General features: G+C 34.0%; 1 protein-coding gene across 6 annotated transcripts in view; it reads left to right on the top strand.

The window, feature by feature from the left end:
• G2E3 (G2/M-phase specific E3 ubiquitin protein ligase) overlaps positions 1-16256 on the top strand; it is a 56227-nt gene that overhangs the window by 24304 nt on the left and 15667 nt on the right. For all 6 annotated transcript variants that reach the window (XM_019654288.1, XM_019654287.1, XM_019654292.1 and 3 more), the window contains 8 exons: positions 442-543; positions 3898-4022; positions 4988-5153; positions 8682-8788; positions 9465-9581; positions 12353-12477; positions 12584-12716; positions 14798-15105. In XM_019654288.1, coding sequence (XP_019509833.1) covers positions 442-543; positions 3898-4022; positions 4988-5153; positions 8682-8788; positions 9465-9581; positions 12353-12477; positions 12584-12716; positions 14798-15105 — 1183 coding nt within the window. The remainder of the gene's footprint in view (positions 1-441; positions 544-3897; positions 4023-4987; positions 5154-8681; positions 8789-9464; positions 9582-12352; positions 12478-12583; positions 12717-14797; positions 15106-16256) is intronic.

Raw genomic sequence — 16256 nt, 5'->3', positions numbered from 1 at the left:
TTTCCCTGTAAATATGCCTTTATGATTCAGAATCTAGCTAGGGTTAAAGTTAGCCTGAAATATCACTGATAATCTGAATTATTTCTGTAGAGTTTATATTATTACATTTACACTTTTTAGTATTTACCACATTTTTACCCTAAAAATTAATCATAGGTAATCTTTTTCCTCCCTCCCTCCCTCCCATCCTTTTTCTGTTATTTCCTGGAATACTTTAGAAACCAGTTTGGTTATATGAACTGTTAATATACAGTGTCTTCCAAATTAAAGAATATCAGTAGCCTCTTACTTTGACCATGAAAAAGAGGTGCTTGAAATTTGAGTTGTTTTATGCCTATTTTTTATTGGGGTGTTATAGATATATATATATAGATATATATATTTTTTTTATTCCAAACTAGTTTCTTAGAGTTTATTTTCTAATTGAGAATATATTCATAGTTGCTGTCAAGTGGAATCTGGCAAAGAGGTAAAGAAGAAGAAGGAGTTTATGGTTTTCTAATAGAAGACATCAGGAAAGAAGTGAATAGAGCTTCTAAACTGGTAAGTAAATTATTTTACTCATTACACTAATATCATAAATATTATCAATGCTAGGGAAGTCTTACCCGTCACTTTCTCTACTAAAAATTTATAAGACTTTGATTTTATGTTCCAGTGCTTATTTTTGTCAAATATGGTGAATTTTAGAAGAATATTTTGTATTTTTTGCAAATGAAAAAGTGCTTAACTACCCCTGCATAATGTATGTGACAATACTGTTTTCACTTCCTTATCTTACTCCAACCTACCCATCATTTCACCCACTCTTACCATCAGAATTACAAACATACTTCCAGTCTGCTGTTCTTCAAACTTCAAACCTGAGTCAACCCAGTCATTCACTTTTCATTCTTATACATACCTCAGTTGCTTGGGTTGGAATGATGGGTTTAGGTAAAAAATTACACAACTATGCAGACCAGTAATTCATGATCTCCACACCTCTTGTGCCCTTCTGTGACATTGTGTGTTTGTGCTCAGTGCCTTCTCCTGGTCTCCAAGATAGGTATTGCAAACTTGAACCCTTAGTTCATTCAATTATAATTCGTGAATGTTCTGTGTGATAGCTATTAGGTTAGTGCAATGAAAGGACTATAGGTCTCCATGTGGTCTAAGTAGAAATAATGAAAATGAGAGAATGGGAAGGTTAAGTATGAAGATAGAGTAGTGGCCTACAATCTGCAACAGATATTAAAATAACGTTCTCTTTGTCCCCCTTCCTATCCCTGTCCATATCCCACTTTCACCCCTTGGCAGGTCTAGTAATTAAGGAGGATAGGGAAATTAAGGAGGATACAGAATTTCATTCAAGAAATTCTATAAAGGAAGCATGTAGAGACCTTTATTTTAGTTGAGGCAAAGAAATGGAGGCAATTATTTTTTAAGATGTTGAGGATGCAATGGAATTAATGGTAAAGTAGAGGCTTTAGAGCAGAAGGAAAACCTTGGGAGAAAGGTTACCAGTGGCGTTTATATAAGGGCCACATGAGAATATTGGCATCAAAATTCCTCAACCTCCTGATGATAGTGAACTAACTCGTGGTGAAAGATGATCTCTAAAGGTCCCCTTAGGGTTTGGAAATACCTGTTTTCTTAAAACACCTGAATTCTCTCTTTGAGTATACAGTATTGTGAATCTTTGAGTATATCTTAATTCTAAAGAGGGGTCTGTATTTGTGACCTTAAACTAGAATTCTATATGTCAGTGTACTGGGAGAGCCTCAGGTTAAAAGGTATTCCCTATGACCTGATAGTGCTTGAGGGGTCAACAGTAAGACTGTATAACCTCTTCATCAGTGACCATTATAATGGCCACTTCGAGGGTTCCAAGATGTTTTAGGTACTTGCTCTGTATTTTAGTAATGATTCATCCATTTGATCCATCTAATAGTTTTTCTGTTTATATACCACTGTTGTAATTCTGTTAGTAGCAGCGGTATTGTGTTTGTTTCCTAGGGCTGTCATAATAAACTACCACAAATTGGGTCACTTAAAACAGAGTTTATTCTCTCAATTCTGGAGACCAAAACTTGCAAATCAAGCTCTCAGAAGAATTGATTCTTCCTGGAAACTCTCAGGGAGAATCCATTCCATGCTTTTCTCTGAGCGTCTGGTGGCTGCTGGCAACCTTTGCATTCCTTGGTTTATGACAGCCTAACTTCAGTCTCTGCTTCCATCTTCATATGGCCTTCCCGTTTGTGTGTGTGTCTTAAATCTCCCTCTCCTTTCACTTAAAAGGACGCCATTTGATTTAGAGACCACTCTAAATCCAGGATAATCTCACCTTGAGATCATTAACTTAAGTCTACAAAGAACCTATTTCCAAATAAGGTTGCATTCATAGAGGTACCAAGAATTAGGACTTGAGCTTATCTTTTTAACCTACTATGGGCATCTAAACCTTTTTCATTTGGTTAGAACATAGTGATCCTACCCAATTGTTTTACAAATTGGTTTTTAGTATTATTTTGCTGTATTCCTTGTTGAATATTTCCTAATGTGTTTTCCATTGTGATTTGAATGAGACGTTCATGTATAGCCATTATGTTTATGAACCCTTCCGTTTAGAATATTTTAGCAAGTAGGAAGGAAAAGAAGCTTCTCTTTCTCATTCACGTTATGTTACAGATGTTTCCTAGATCAGAAATTGTTATAAGAGTGAATTTTTAGTGTCTTTTAGATTGTTTCTGTGTAGAACAATTTTTTCAGGAAATTTCTTTAATCCATCATCACAGCTGTTGTATGTTGAAAATAATTTTCAAACTCCCCACAAGGAATATTCATTTATACCTTGTTCACGTTATATTGGTGCAGGATGTTTTGTGTGTGGCCGGGATTCATGGGCTCATAGCACCGAAGAATGGAGACACGGACCAGATAGGCAAAGTTTGCAGTAAAGAACAGTTTATATTAGAATAAAGAGATACAACTCTCTAAAAGAGAGGGAGCATCTGAAACTGGAGTGCCCACTGACTAGGGGGAGGCTTCTGTTTATATACTTTTCCTAGCCTAGCTGGGAAGGAAAACCGGTTTCTATTAGCACAGATTAATGTAGCCTGGAGGGGGGGCTTCTCTCCAAACAGCCTGAATGTCTCGGAGCTTAATTGGTGTTTTAGCTCCGGCAGGTGTGGTATCTCCAAGCTGGGCACAAGGGCAACACTGAGGCCTGTCCCGGAGCATAATTGATGATTTTGCTCTGGCGGGAGAGTGCTACCTTTTTTTCTTTTTTAAAGATTTTATTGGGGAATTGGGGGAGGGTAACAGCACTGGGGAATTGGGGAAGGGGAACAGACAAGTTGATGTCCTTTTGTTCTTCAGTCTAGTTGTGGAGGATGTTGCTTCACTGGCCCATGTTGGTATTATCATTGCGCTCTTCCCAGGTGAGGTCGATCGGTCGCTGGCCTCTGGACAGCCGCTCATGCGGCTCTTGGCAGTTCATGCTGCCTGCTCACGCTGGCTGCCGGCTTCTCACAGTAGCTCATGGCAGCCCACTGCAGCAGGGGCTGCAGCCTACACCATCACCAGCGACTCACGGCACCTCAGCTCCAGGTCGAGCTGTTGTTCACCATCTTAGCTGTAGAGGGCGCAGCATCACTGGCCCTCATGTGAGATCCAAACCGGGGCCCTGATGCTCAGAGCTGGCGTCCCAAGCCAGCTCCGAACCAACGCGCCACTTGGCCAGCCTGGGAGAGTGCTATCTTAAAGCTGGAATTTTCAAGGCTAAGCCTTTAAAGATATTTTTATTTTCTGCTCATTCTACCAGGGAATTCCTAACTGTCTAATTATTACACTAACCTGTCATAATAGTACTCAAAATTTTTGTGTTATAGCCCTTATTTTCATATTTTCTTCTAGAAATGCTGTGTTTGCAAGAAAAATGGTGCTTCAATTGGATGTGTTACACCTCGATGTAAACGAAGTTACCATTTCCCATGTGGACTTCAGAGAGAATGTATTTTCCAGTTCACTGGCAATTTTGCGTGAGTTAATTGTTGGATGTGAAAGATAAATGTTAAAGAAAAGTGGATAATAGATATGGATATTCCAATGATATAATTCCTTTGTAAAATTTCTTTTCAAGGCTGCTCTGACTGTATACATTATATACTTTCTCCCCATCTCCGTTATGGAGTTATTTCTATCTGCAAAGTCTTGAGAATTGCCATATCTGAAGTGGGCTTATTCAATCACATTTCAGCTATAGAGTATAATATGGAACTGTAAATTTATTCATTTTCAGTGAAAATTTCTATCTTATATAATTGCAGATTGTAGTCTCACCCTTTAGATTAAATAGTCCAGTTTTCTTTCACAGGGCCACATGTATTTCTCCTTGAGAAAAGTGAAGGCATGTAAATTTGATGGTGTGCAAACAATAAATATTATGCCCTGGGATGCCCTTGAAAAAAAAACGCTTCCTGAGTCCAGCTTTAAACATCAAAATCTTATGAATTTTGGTGTTTGCTATCATGGTGTTCTATTTCTTTTAGTCTTTGTGTTCTTTACCAATTTAATGGATTTTACCATGTACAAAAACTGCAGTTTAGATAATACAAATGAAAATGAATTTAGTGGGTTAGGAATAAGTTATTATTTGCATTTTATTTGTTATATGATTAAATATGTAAAGTTTAAGTTCCTTTAATTTTGTACAGTGCTGAATACAATGGTGTGTATATTCTGTTGCTAACAGTATTACATAGGATTCTCAACATAATATTAGTTACTGCAATTCTGTGCCAACAAAAGGTTCACATTTGGAAAGCTCAATTTGCCTTAGTCATAGATTGTAAAACTGACTTATAGGGCCAAGATTCCAGTTTATTTTAAGTTAGTTATGAGAGAGATATGAATAAATTTTCTCTTACTAATGTGAATTGTAATGCTAGCCTAGTTGTGCTTTGTAATTTATTAGATGTTGGTTTTAAATAATTTACATTTTTAGGTCATTTTGTTGGAGCCATCGACCTGTTCAAATAATTTCACCTAATAATTATAGCGACTCCTTACCATGTACCATTTGCTTGGAATTTATTGAGCCTATTCCAACTTATAGCATATTACGAAGTCCTTGTTGTAAGAATGCTTGGTTTCATAGAGACTGTTTGCAGGTAAGATGTTTTATAAGCCTTTTCTGATATAAAATTTGTTGATTTCTGATTTTAATTTAAAATTAGAAAGAATTAGCATGTGTATTTTAGCTCTTACTACTTGTAACTTTTTATAACAGCTTTAGTGAAGCATATTTTACATATAAAATTCACCTATTAAAGTGTACAATTAATATTTTAATAAATACTTTAGATACTCGTTTTTAATGTATATTTACACTTGAAAACTTTTGTTGTTTTTTCCCAAGGATTTTGTATGTATTTCACAAAGAATGAAATGTAGATTTTCATTTCAAAGTTCGTTTACATATTTAAACTTAGAAAACCAAGATATGTGAAATGATCATTTAATTGTAAGCTAAGATATTTAAATGGTGTGAATCCTTTTTTAAAAAGCTACAGTAAATACTTTATCATAACTTCTTGAAAGGGAACTGATTATCTAATGAATTAAAGTATTACTTTAGTTCTTTGATAGCTAGCTTGTATATCAAACCTGATAACAAGCTTTCAAGTAATTGAAATATAAAACATGACATTAAACAACTCAATATTTTTTTTGATTCAGATCATACTTGTAAGTTAAAAGATCCCAGTTATTAGTAACATCAAGTATGTAGTATACATGTGTGTAAGTGCTAATTTATAGACAGGTATAGTTAATAGAACGCCAAATAACAAATGATTTACTTAAGTTTAATACTGTTTTTTTAAAGCTTGGCTTTTATTATTGTTTAGTAAAATGAAATGTTATTACTGATTACAGATTATCCACAAAAGTATTTTTAAAGTTAGGAGATGTAATAAATCCTCTTATATTTCAATAGTCTTAAAGTACTAACAGTAGTCAAAGTAGTAAAGCTTGATTGATTGCTTTCTATTTTTTTGTATGAGCCTTGAACATTTATATTTAGGATTATTCAGTTAAAAGTGACAGGATGGAGCCTGCTTTGTTGGGTAAATATTAGAAATTCTGTTAATTCTTACAAAGAAGTGTTTGTAAAAGGATCCAGAGTGCAGTTCATAAACATCATGAAGTGTTATCTTTACCTATTGAGAAGTTCACATTATAGGAGAGAATCTTAAAATAGTAATTTATCTTAATTAAGGGTTTGTATCACAGTATGTTTAATTGCTGTCAAATGTATCATCTTGTTAATTTTGTAACAGTATGTTATTTTTCAAGAGGGATAAGATTTGCCTCATTTATGTGTTAATGAATCACAAAGAGGTTCTCAAACTTGACCTAGTATTCATAGGGCTTTTTGGGAACACTGAAAATATCAAGTTTCTAATTGTCATTAAAAAGTAGAAATAATATTACTAACAAAAATGTAGTCTACTTTGTGCAAATATAAAATGAAAGTACAGCAATATGGACGCCTGTCTATGATGTAAATATTAATAAACAATTGTTACTTGATTAGAAGTAAGGCTTTTTTTTTAATATTTATTGGGGTGCCAATGGTTAATAAAATTACATAGGTTTCAAGTGTAAAATTCCATATCATCTATACATCACATTGTGTGCTCACCCAGAGTCAGTTCTCCTTCCATCACCATATATTTGACCCCTTTACCCTCTTATATATCCTCCCTCTCCACTTACCCTCTGGGAACCAGTGAACTGTTGTCTGTGGATTAAAACTAATTCTTGAGTCATGTTCTCTAAAGGAGCTCCAGTGGCTTTCCTTCTCTGATACTAGAGTCTTAACTGAAATAATAAATGGAGTCTACCCTGTCTAGATAGCTACAATACCTGAATAATTTTTTTAAATCTCTGAACTTCATTAATATAAAAGAGTCATAGGAAGAACAAACCTATGCAAAAGAATGAGAACTGTATGTGGTTAAGCAAATTTCATTATTTTTTACCACATTTTGTGAGGAAAGACTATAGATTAATATCAAAAACGTTGATGGAAACTTTTCACTCTGGTTATGTAGAGAATTGGTCACTATTCTTGTTCCATTTGGATTTCTCAAACATTGCTCTGGTCTTGATATCTTCCATATGCCCTATGGTGTTTTTTCTCTTGATTCTTAAACACTTAACTTCTTTGCATTATATCCTACAATTTACTAAGATACTGGTTTCAGTGTACAGTTGCTCGAAGACCCTGTAGATTGAGAGATTTCAATAACTTGTTGCTTCCCCACCATACGGTATGTGTGAGTGCCATTTGCTATTTGTTTGAATCTGGATTCCTCTTTGTTTACTTCTTCTTCACCATCCACAAATCATTCCCCCACTCTGTCAGGTCTAATAGTTATTTTGGTGTATGCTTTTTTATTGTTGTTCTCTGCCTTCACTGAGATTTAACTTCACACTCTTTATTTTTTATTTGTTTTTTTAAAATTTTATTGGTGATCACGTTCTTTTTTTTAAACTAGACTTTTGCAGGAGCCTAGTAATTGGTCTTTCTCCTGCATGTCTTATTTCCTATAATTTCTTCACATTACTGGCTTTGATTTACCTGTTTAGCCTCATTACTTAGTTCAGTATGGCCAGCATGTTATCCCTAAGTATATTAGTAAATCTTCCCTAATCACATGTGCTTTCTGTTACCACTGAAACTTGATATGTGTGATTTTCTATTTTTTTCATATCTTTTGTCCCTATTTTCCTGTCAGACCCCTATGTCTTCTTCCAAACTTAGCTTTGACCTCACCATCCTGTGACATTTTTGTCAAGCTCTCATATAGACTTAGGTACTTCTTCTTCTCTCTTCCATGCATATTCTTTAAAAAAACAAACAAACAAAAAACAACAGAAAAAAAAAACACTTTTACACTGTGTTACAATTAAATACACATATGCCTACTCAACAAGAATCCCTTGAAGTAAAATCCAAGTCATTTTATATTTCTGTTTTTGGTACATAGCATAGTGTTTGGTACCTATATAGTAGGAATTAACATTTGTTAAATGAATGTGTGTTACTAGTTTTGTTTTTTTTTACTGGGGATTGGTTACTCTTTCTAGTAGGCTTATAGTTTTCTGTCTCCTTCTGCATACATACCCTCTGCCTGCTGCTTCTGTATTTGTATTTGCTGAAGAATGAGAGTAAGTTTTATATTTCTCCCATTTTATGAAAAAACTAACGGAGATTGAGTTAAAAACAGAACTAAGGGTGCTTTTTATGTAAGACTTAAACAACCTTCCAACATGAAGTAACTCAAGATTTTTACTGTTTTATTCACAGTGATGGACAATACAATATTTGGGAACAGAAATTATATTAGATAACAAAGGTTGAGAAGAATATGTGGGTGAATATGTAGATGTAAAGCTAAGTTGGCTTAATTAATTAATCGATTGATTGATTTTTGAACATTGGGAAAAAGATCTCCAAATTTTAGCAGTGGAATAATTTAATTTATCAAGTTTGAGAACCACTGGAATAGAAAATAAGTTTTCATAATATATTAAGTGAAAAATAGCACATATTCTTCTGTTAGCTATAAAGTTCATAACCTTATAACCTGTTAAATTGTTAATAACAGATTTTCTATTTTTCACTACAGGTTCAAGCAATAAGTGCAGGAGTTTTTTTCTTTAGGTGCACAATATGCAATAATAGTGACATATTTCAGAAAGAGATGTTGAGAATGGGAATTCATATTCCTGAAAAGTGAGTTAACATAGACAAAAAGATACCTTAAATGGTGGAGGATTTAATAACAATGGAAATAATCATTTATGTCTGATTAAGTGATGATGGACACGCAGCCATTTCAAATGAGGAAATGTAAAGCCACCTCTGCCGCTGCCTCCTTCTCCCCAGATTGCTAGTTCTTGAGAGCAGGGACTGTGCTAAATATCTCATTAGTTAATTTATAGTCTCTTAATAAACACCTCAGTTGTATACGATATTAATTGATTTGTATACAGGTATAATAGGCTTCAAAATGGTATGTATGAATTATCTAAGAGAATCAAGATGTGATTCAAAAATGTATGTGAATAATATTCTTAATACTTAAAGATGAGGAATCCAGGAATGATGGTACTAAACTTGAAATTTAAAAAAAAAATTGGGAGTGAAATGTTAATAAAAATGTAAGTTTTATAAAATTTCTGCTGAATTTTTCATTTAGCATTTGAAAATTGACTATGACATTAATTAAGTATAGGATAAAATGACGCTAATGGATCTATATGTTGAAGAGAATGATTAATCCTAAAAAGAACAAGTTTTATCCTCGTTCCTTATATGTGGAAAGTTTTTATTTTTAGGTTCATTACCAATCCTTTTATGTAACATTCTAGGTCAACGTATATTTTATTATATTTTTCTTCATTTACAGAGACGCATCTTGGGAATTAGAGGAAAATGCTTATCAAGAGCTTCTGCAGCACTATGAGCGCTGTGATGTGCAAAGATGTTGTTGCAAGGAAGGGCGAGACTATAATGCGCCTGATAGGTATATCAGGAACTTCACTTGTGCTGTATTCTTACTGAAAGCGTCAGCTTAGAAAGCAGGTTTCTAGTTAGTAAAATGTAGTTTGTTCTTGGATGTTTGAAGTTTTAAGTTGAGATGAGGTACATTTATTAAATGTAAGTTTACATCTGTTTATAGATAAATTATTGCACTTAGCATAATTGCAACTTATTTCGGTGGTGTATCTCCATGAGGCTCTATATTCTAGAGCTGCACTGTCCTGTATGGTAGCTACTAGCCACATGTGGCTATCGAGCACTTGAAATGTGACTATTCCCAGTTGAGAGGTGTTGTAAGTGTAAAATATACACTGAAGACTTAGTATGTGTGTACGTTTGCTGGGGCTGCCTTAACAAAATAACACAAACTGGGTGGCTTAAACAATAGAAATTTGTTTTCTCACAATCCTAGAGACTAGATGTCTAAGATAACGGTATCAGCAGATTTGATTTTTTCTGACGCCTCTCCTTGGCTTGCATGTGGCTCCTTTCTAGCTATGTCCTCAAGTGATTGTCCCTCTGTCTGTGTCCTCATCTCCTTTCCTTAAAAAGACACCAGTCATATTGGATTAGGGTCCACCCATATGACCTCCTTTTACCTTAATTACCTCTTTAAAGGCCTTATCTCCAAATCTCCAAATACAGTCACATTGTGAGGTACTGGGTATTTATAACTTCAACATGAATTTCGGGGAGACACAGTTTAGCCCATAACAGTAAGATAAAAAGAACTTAAAATATCTTAATAATTTTTATATTGATTATGTGTTGAATAAAATGATGTTTTGGAAATATTCAAATTCATGTTCCCTGTTTTACCTTTTAAATATGGTTACTAGAAAAGTTTAAATTACATATATAATTTGCATTGTATTTCTGTTGGATGGCACTGTTCTGGAGATTAACTAGATGCATCTAACAGTGTTTCTTTTGGATCACAATAAATAAGAAATTTACTGATTACTCCTTTGTAATGTCAAGATATTGGCTGTAATCTTAACAATCATTTTGTGCCTTCTGCGTACACTATACTATATTAGATAACTAGAAATCAAGAGTATCTTCATTTTTAAGATGCAGAATAAAAAGTAACAAAGCCAGTTTTGTCAAATTTTATGTAAGAAATTTCATTAAAATGTTTTATCCCTGTTATATAACCTTACTTGAACATGGCAAAATGACACTTAAAGTGTAAAGCAGAATACTGGGAACCTTGTTTCTCTTGGAAAGTGGTTAGGCTGGGTAAGCTGCTGCTTATTTGTAAAGACTCAGCTGAGGTCATGCCAGCTTTGAAATGTTTCCCCTAAGCAGCTCTTACCATTCATTCCCCATTCTGGGCTGGGTTTTCCCACCACTGTGTGTGTTACAATATAATTGACATTATTTAAATTTGTCTTTGTCATTAGACTAGAATTCTTTAAGGGCCGAGATCTCATTGAAGATGTCAAGTAATGTGCATTTACGTTACTTGATCTGGCGACTCTGAATATTCATTTGTAAACGGTAATCTCAAGGGTTGTGCTGAGACACAGATGAGATAATGAGAGTTCTAAGAAGTAATACATTCATTAATACTGATATTTTATAAATCCATTTTAAGCTGATGTAATTTATATATATATATATGTGTGTGTGTGTGTGTGTGTGTGTGTGTTTGTGTGTGTGTGTGTATAGTATAGTATATCACTGTTCAGCCAATCAGAGTTTGCCAAACTCCCCTTTTTTCCAGCTGCTACTTGAGATTGCTGTCCCTTGCCTTTTCTCCTGGGACATGGATACCTGCTATCTGAATGTTTTCTTTGTGGTTTCACTCCCTCTCATCCTAGTGATAGGAAGGCAATTTTGCTGAAAGGCAGTGTGGTCTAATGGTTAGGAGCTTGGGTCTGAAGGCAGATAAAGTGTGTTGGAAACCTCGCTCTGAGACTTAGTATTCTTTCTCTTCATCATCAGTTGACAGAACTACCTGGGGACATGGAAGGGGGAGCACACAGTACACACACCTACACACCCATATCCACACAGGGAGGTTCACCCGCACGAACCGAAGGGGAGGGTATCCAGTTACCTCTCATATCATCCACACATCTACATACTCAGAGAGTATATCCATTTTTATACAGAGAGGGTGTACTATAACCAAAGAAAGAGGAGGCCCCACATGACAACCTCACTCACACCCAGACAGAAAATGTGAATATAGACTTGCACACATGACGCAACACAGTGTGGTGGGGTGGGGGTGTGGGAACAGATGAGAGAGAATATGAATATGGGCCCTATAGTGAGGCTGGGTCCTGTTGAGCTGCACAATATCAGAGATGTTTGAGCAAGACTATTGTAGGAAATAATTCCTCACCTTGGAAAGAAAGATAATGTTTTTGTAAGAAAATGTGTTTACTGAATGCTGCTTTCACATTGTACTCACGGCACAGAGTCCTATGAGTACTGTCATCTTCAAATGCAACAGAAACATTTCCTTCTTTAATCATATTCTGTCTGACATGTATATTCTTTTTGTATGTGCATGTACATGTTGATATTTAGTTTAGGTATTTTAAGTTAGAGAATAAAGAAGGAGGTTATAAACACAAATAATGAAATAGAAAGTGTCAAAGCAGATAAGCTGTTTTTCTTCCTTTGGTAAAAGGGTTCGTTGTGCGTGTAAGACAGACAGTGGTGCCTGTGGCAGGGCTGGTGATTGGAATTTGATGAAGTTTCCAAAATGTCAACATCTATTTCTCTTTGTTTCCTCAGCAAATGGGAAATAAAGCGCTGTCAGTGTTGTGGTTCTAGTGGAACACACTTAGCCTGTTCCTCACTACCATCGTGGGAACAAAACTGGGAGTGCTTGGAATGTAGAGGTATTCTCTACAATTCAGGTAATATTTTGTCATTTTAAATAAAGGTGTTCTTATTCAAATGTATATTATTAAATAGTTTCTACCTATAGTTCTATTATGCTAACATTGGGTTTTAAATCTGCAGGGGGTTTCCAAAAAGCCAAAAAACAAAAATTACTCAACACTAATAATGTAGGAATAAATGATTGTTTGTTGGAAGAATCTTCACCTAAATTACCCAGACAGACACCTGGAGCGCAGTGTAAAGATCCTGTGAGGTGTGTATTTTGAATTGGAGAAAAACATAAAACTATTTTGAGAAAATTAAATGGGAAGTGGCTGTATATACTTAGAATATTAACTGATCTTTACAGTAGTCTGGAAGAGTGTTTTTTCAAACAGCAGTACCCAACATTTGATTGTGAAATCATGCAACCAACATTTAAAAAAGAAAATGAAATAGGATAGAATAGAATATAAACTATCAGATTGCATTGCAAATAGAAAGAATGTATATGAAATATATTTTAGTTATTTTATTGTATACTGAATCATGATGTAAAATATATTTTTTATTATAGATCATTTTCAAGATAGTTTAAAAAACATGGATCTAGAAAATGTGCTTAAAATGTTATTTGATTATAGAGTAAAAGCAAATTAAAAGAACAAGCATACCATGTTACTTTGTTAAAAGGAAGGAATCATTTAATATAGAGGACTTATTTTTTATTTTGTAATAATTTGATGTATTTACTGTCAATGTCAGACATCTAAATGGCAGCTCTGTGGGAAGTTTAATGCATATTTACCAGTATTACTGTATTAATTACTATTTTCAGAAGATAGAACCATTCATAACCATTTAAATAAAGACTAGAATTACATCCTTATACTGTATCAGGCAGTTGTTCAGCTGAAGTTAGGATTTTTACATATATGTGGCTTTCCAAAAGTTTATAGAGCCTTATAGCCAAAAGGGAAAAAAATAGACAAAAGTAACATTGGTAGCTAAGCCTGGGGAAATACTTTCTTGTTAAAAATAATATCAAGTTAAAACTAAGAAGGACAAGAGAATTTTTTGTGAAAATATTTGATAACCAGATTAGCAGATAGAAGTGGAATACTATTCAAAAAGTGAAAAATGCTGTTTTAAGATATCACTTGTATTAACAGAAAATTGGTTATATTTTTATGATATTTTTAGTATCAAAAGAGATGTTCCCATTCGTTGTAAATAATTTTAATATGTAGGGTTCTAAAGATGTTACACCAGGGAAGTTTGATTCCTTGCTCCTGCTCTGATATGCCATCGTGTTCTGAAAGATTAGCATCGGCATTCCCATTCCAGGCAGGAGTGAGGAATCAACCTGCTATAAGAAGGCATATTTCTGAAGGATTTTCTTAATTCCAGAAGATTTGGTTTTCCTATAACTTGGGCTAAGGATTGGGGGTTGTGTGAAGAAAGAAAAAGCAAAGCCTGGCCCACACTGGGGCGTTATATTGTCTTCGGATGGGAAAAATTTATACTTGATGTAGAAAGATGATCTATGACATCGCCCCAAACAGGATCATTTTGATTATACTGGTTCCAATTACAGATGGAGAAACTGAGGCAGGGAGCAATTGAGTTAGCCTATATACTCTCTAGAGGTGTTGTTAAGACACAGATTGCTGGGCCATGTGCTCAGAGATTCTGATTCTATCTGCTGTGAGGCTCAAGGACTTGCATTTATAACAGGTTTCCTAATGCTGCTGCTTATGCTGGTCTGGGACCACACTTTGAGAATTACTGGAATGGACTAAAAAGTAGTACTTAAAGGATTGTGAATTCTATAATATTTTGATGTTTATAATATTAGCTCTACTGTTAATTAACTTTATGATTAAAAATGTTATATATTGTGTAATCTTAAAATTATAGTTCTCTCATATAGTAAGCAGAGATTACGTTTGCTATATATTTAAACGATCTAGTGAGTCTGAAATAAGATACAGTTAAGCAGGTGTATGTTGTAGCCACTGGACAGAGGGGAGAGTTTGAGCTTCTGACTCTTACACCTGAATACACTGAATTGATCAAATTTGAGATAATTATCAACATTCTCATAAACCATTTATGACATTAGATTATTTTAATTCGGTAGAAGATTGGGGAGCAGGAATCAAGAATTTACAACTAAGGTTATCAAATAACTGGTTTTGGACCCAGTGGTAGACATTGTCTGCTTTTGGGGTGGGAGTTGGGGAGGAACTTCTGTTTAATCTTTTTTTCTGTTCTTTTTTATTGGCTATTTAACTGCTGTGTCACATAACGTACTTTAAAGTACTTACCTGTGTTTAAATTCATGTTTTATAGGCAAGGCAGCAAATTTAGAAGAGACATTTCAGCAATAATTATAGAATTAGGATTTCAAATTAAAAAAAAGAAAAAAAGATTATATATCGACAAAGCCGATATCTGGAATAGTGCCTTAAATGGATTCAGAAATCAAAAATTTAATCCTTCGTACACAATGGAAGTAGTATATGTTAACGAAAATGATAATTTTGGAAGAGAGCATCCTGGATCAAAGCAAGAATTTCTAAGTCTTTTAATGCAGCATCTTGAGAACTCACCATTGTTTGAAGGGTCCTTGTCAAAGAACTTGTCCCTAAATTCTCAAGGTAATTATTAATGTGCATGCTGAATATACTATGTGTAAAGAAAGAGAGCTGGTTAGAATTGATACCTGTGGTTGAAATGTATAATTTACTTCATTAATAAAATATTAATAGAATTACAGAAACGGGGGTAGGTGAGGAATGATATTTTTAAATAAATTTTGTAGTGAAACATTTTCTTTAGGAATATCCTTAATTTCTTTATAACAGTATCCTCCTTGATGTGATTCCATAATTAACTGTAACTTCTTAAAAGTGTATTTTATATTCATTCTTATTTCATTTGAATATAGTGACCAAATGGAATGGATGATTGTTTGAGCCCTTCTTGTTCAGATATTTGGAATTTGCAGTTGGCATGTTTCTCCACAACCTGGGATTTTTGTAACATAATTTTCTGGTCCACATATAACAGATTTTTAAATGTGCTTTTGCTTATAAGAATTTTTCTTATACAATTATGTATAAGATGCTTTTGTATATTTCTGGTGAGGAGTTGATGTGATTAAAACAGGCATCTTAAAACACTGGTTAATTCTCGCATTCTTTTTTAGGAGCTTTTATACCACTTTTGCTGTAATAGGATATTTGAAAGAGTGAGAAGACTTATTTCATTCCATTTGAATTTTCTCCTATATGTTCCATAGAACTTCCTTACCGTTGCCTGAAGCATCATTGAAATAATTGAGAAACTACCAAAGATCATTTGTACTATTTACAGTACACACATTTTAATTCTAAACTCCCTTTTGAAAAAAAAAAAAACACCACCACCACTCAATCAGTAATGTTAACTCAAGTCAGTTTTGGTACAGTGGGGGAATACATGAATTTAAGTCAGAAAATCTGAATTCAATTTATACACATCACTGAAGTAGCCTTATATTTGTAGATTAATTACATAGCCTCTCTGGATCTCAGTTTCTTCATCTGTAAAATGTTACTACTAATACATATCTTATACAGTAATTGAAATTGTTTTATTAGTTCAAGTATTGTTCATGTAAATTATTAATAAGTTGCTTTGATCTGAACAATTTTTAGAATAAAGGAAATTTTGCATGATATCCTTTTGAATTAATCAAAATAGCTAAAACATTTTAATTGGCAATTTAAAAAATATTGAAAACTGTGATACATGTAAGATAGCATAT

This window comes from Hipposideros armiger, unplaced genomic scaffold, assembly GCF_001890085.2.
Source record: "Hipposideros armiger isolate ML-2016 unplaced genomic scaffold, ASM189008v1 scaffold_218, whole genome shotgun sequence".
Lineage (NCBI taxonomy): Eukaryota > Metazoa > Chordata > Mammalia > Chiroptera > Hipposideridae > Hipposideros > Hipposideros armiger.
The sequence above is the reverse complement of the archived record's forward strand: the minus strand, read 5'-3'. Positions and strand labels throughout refer to the sequence as shown.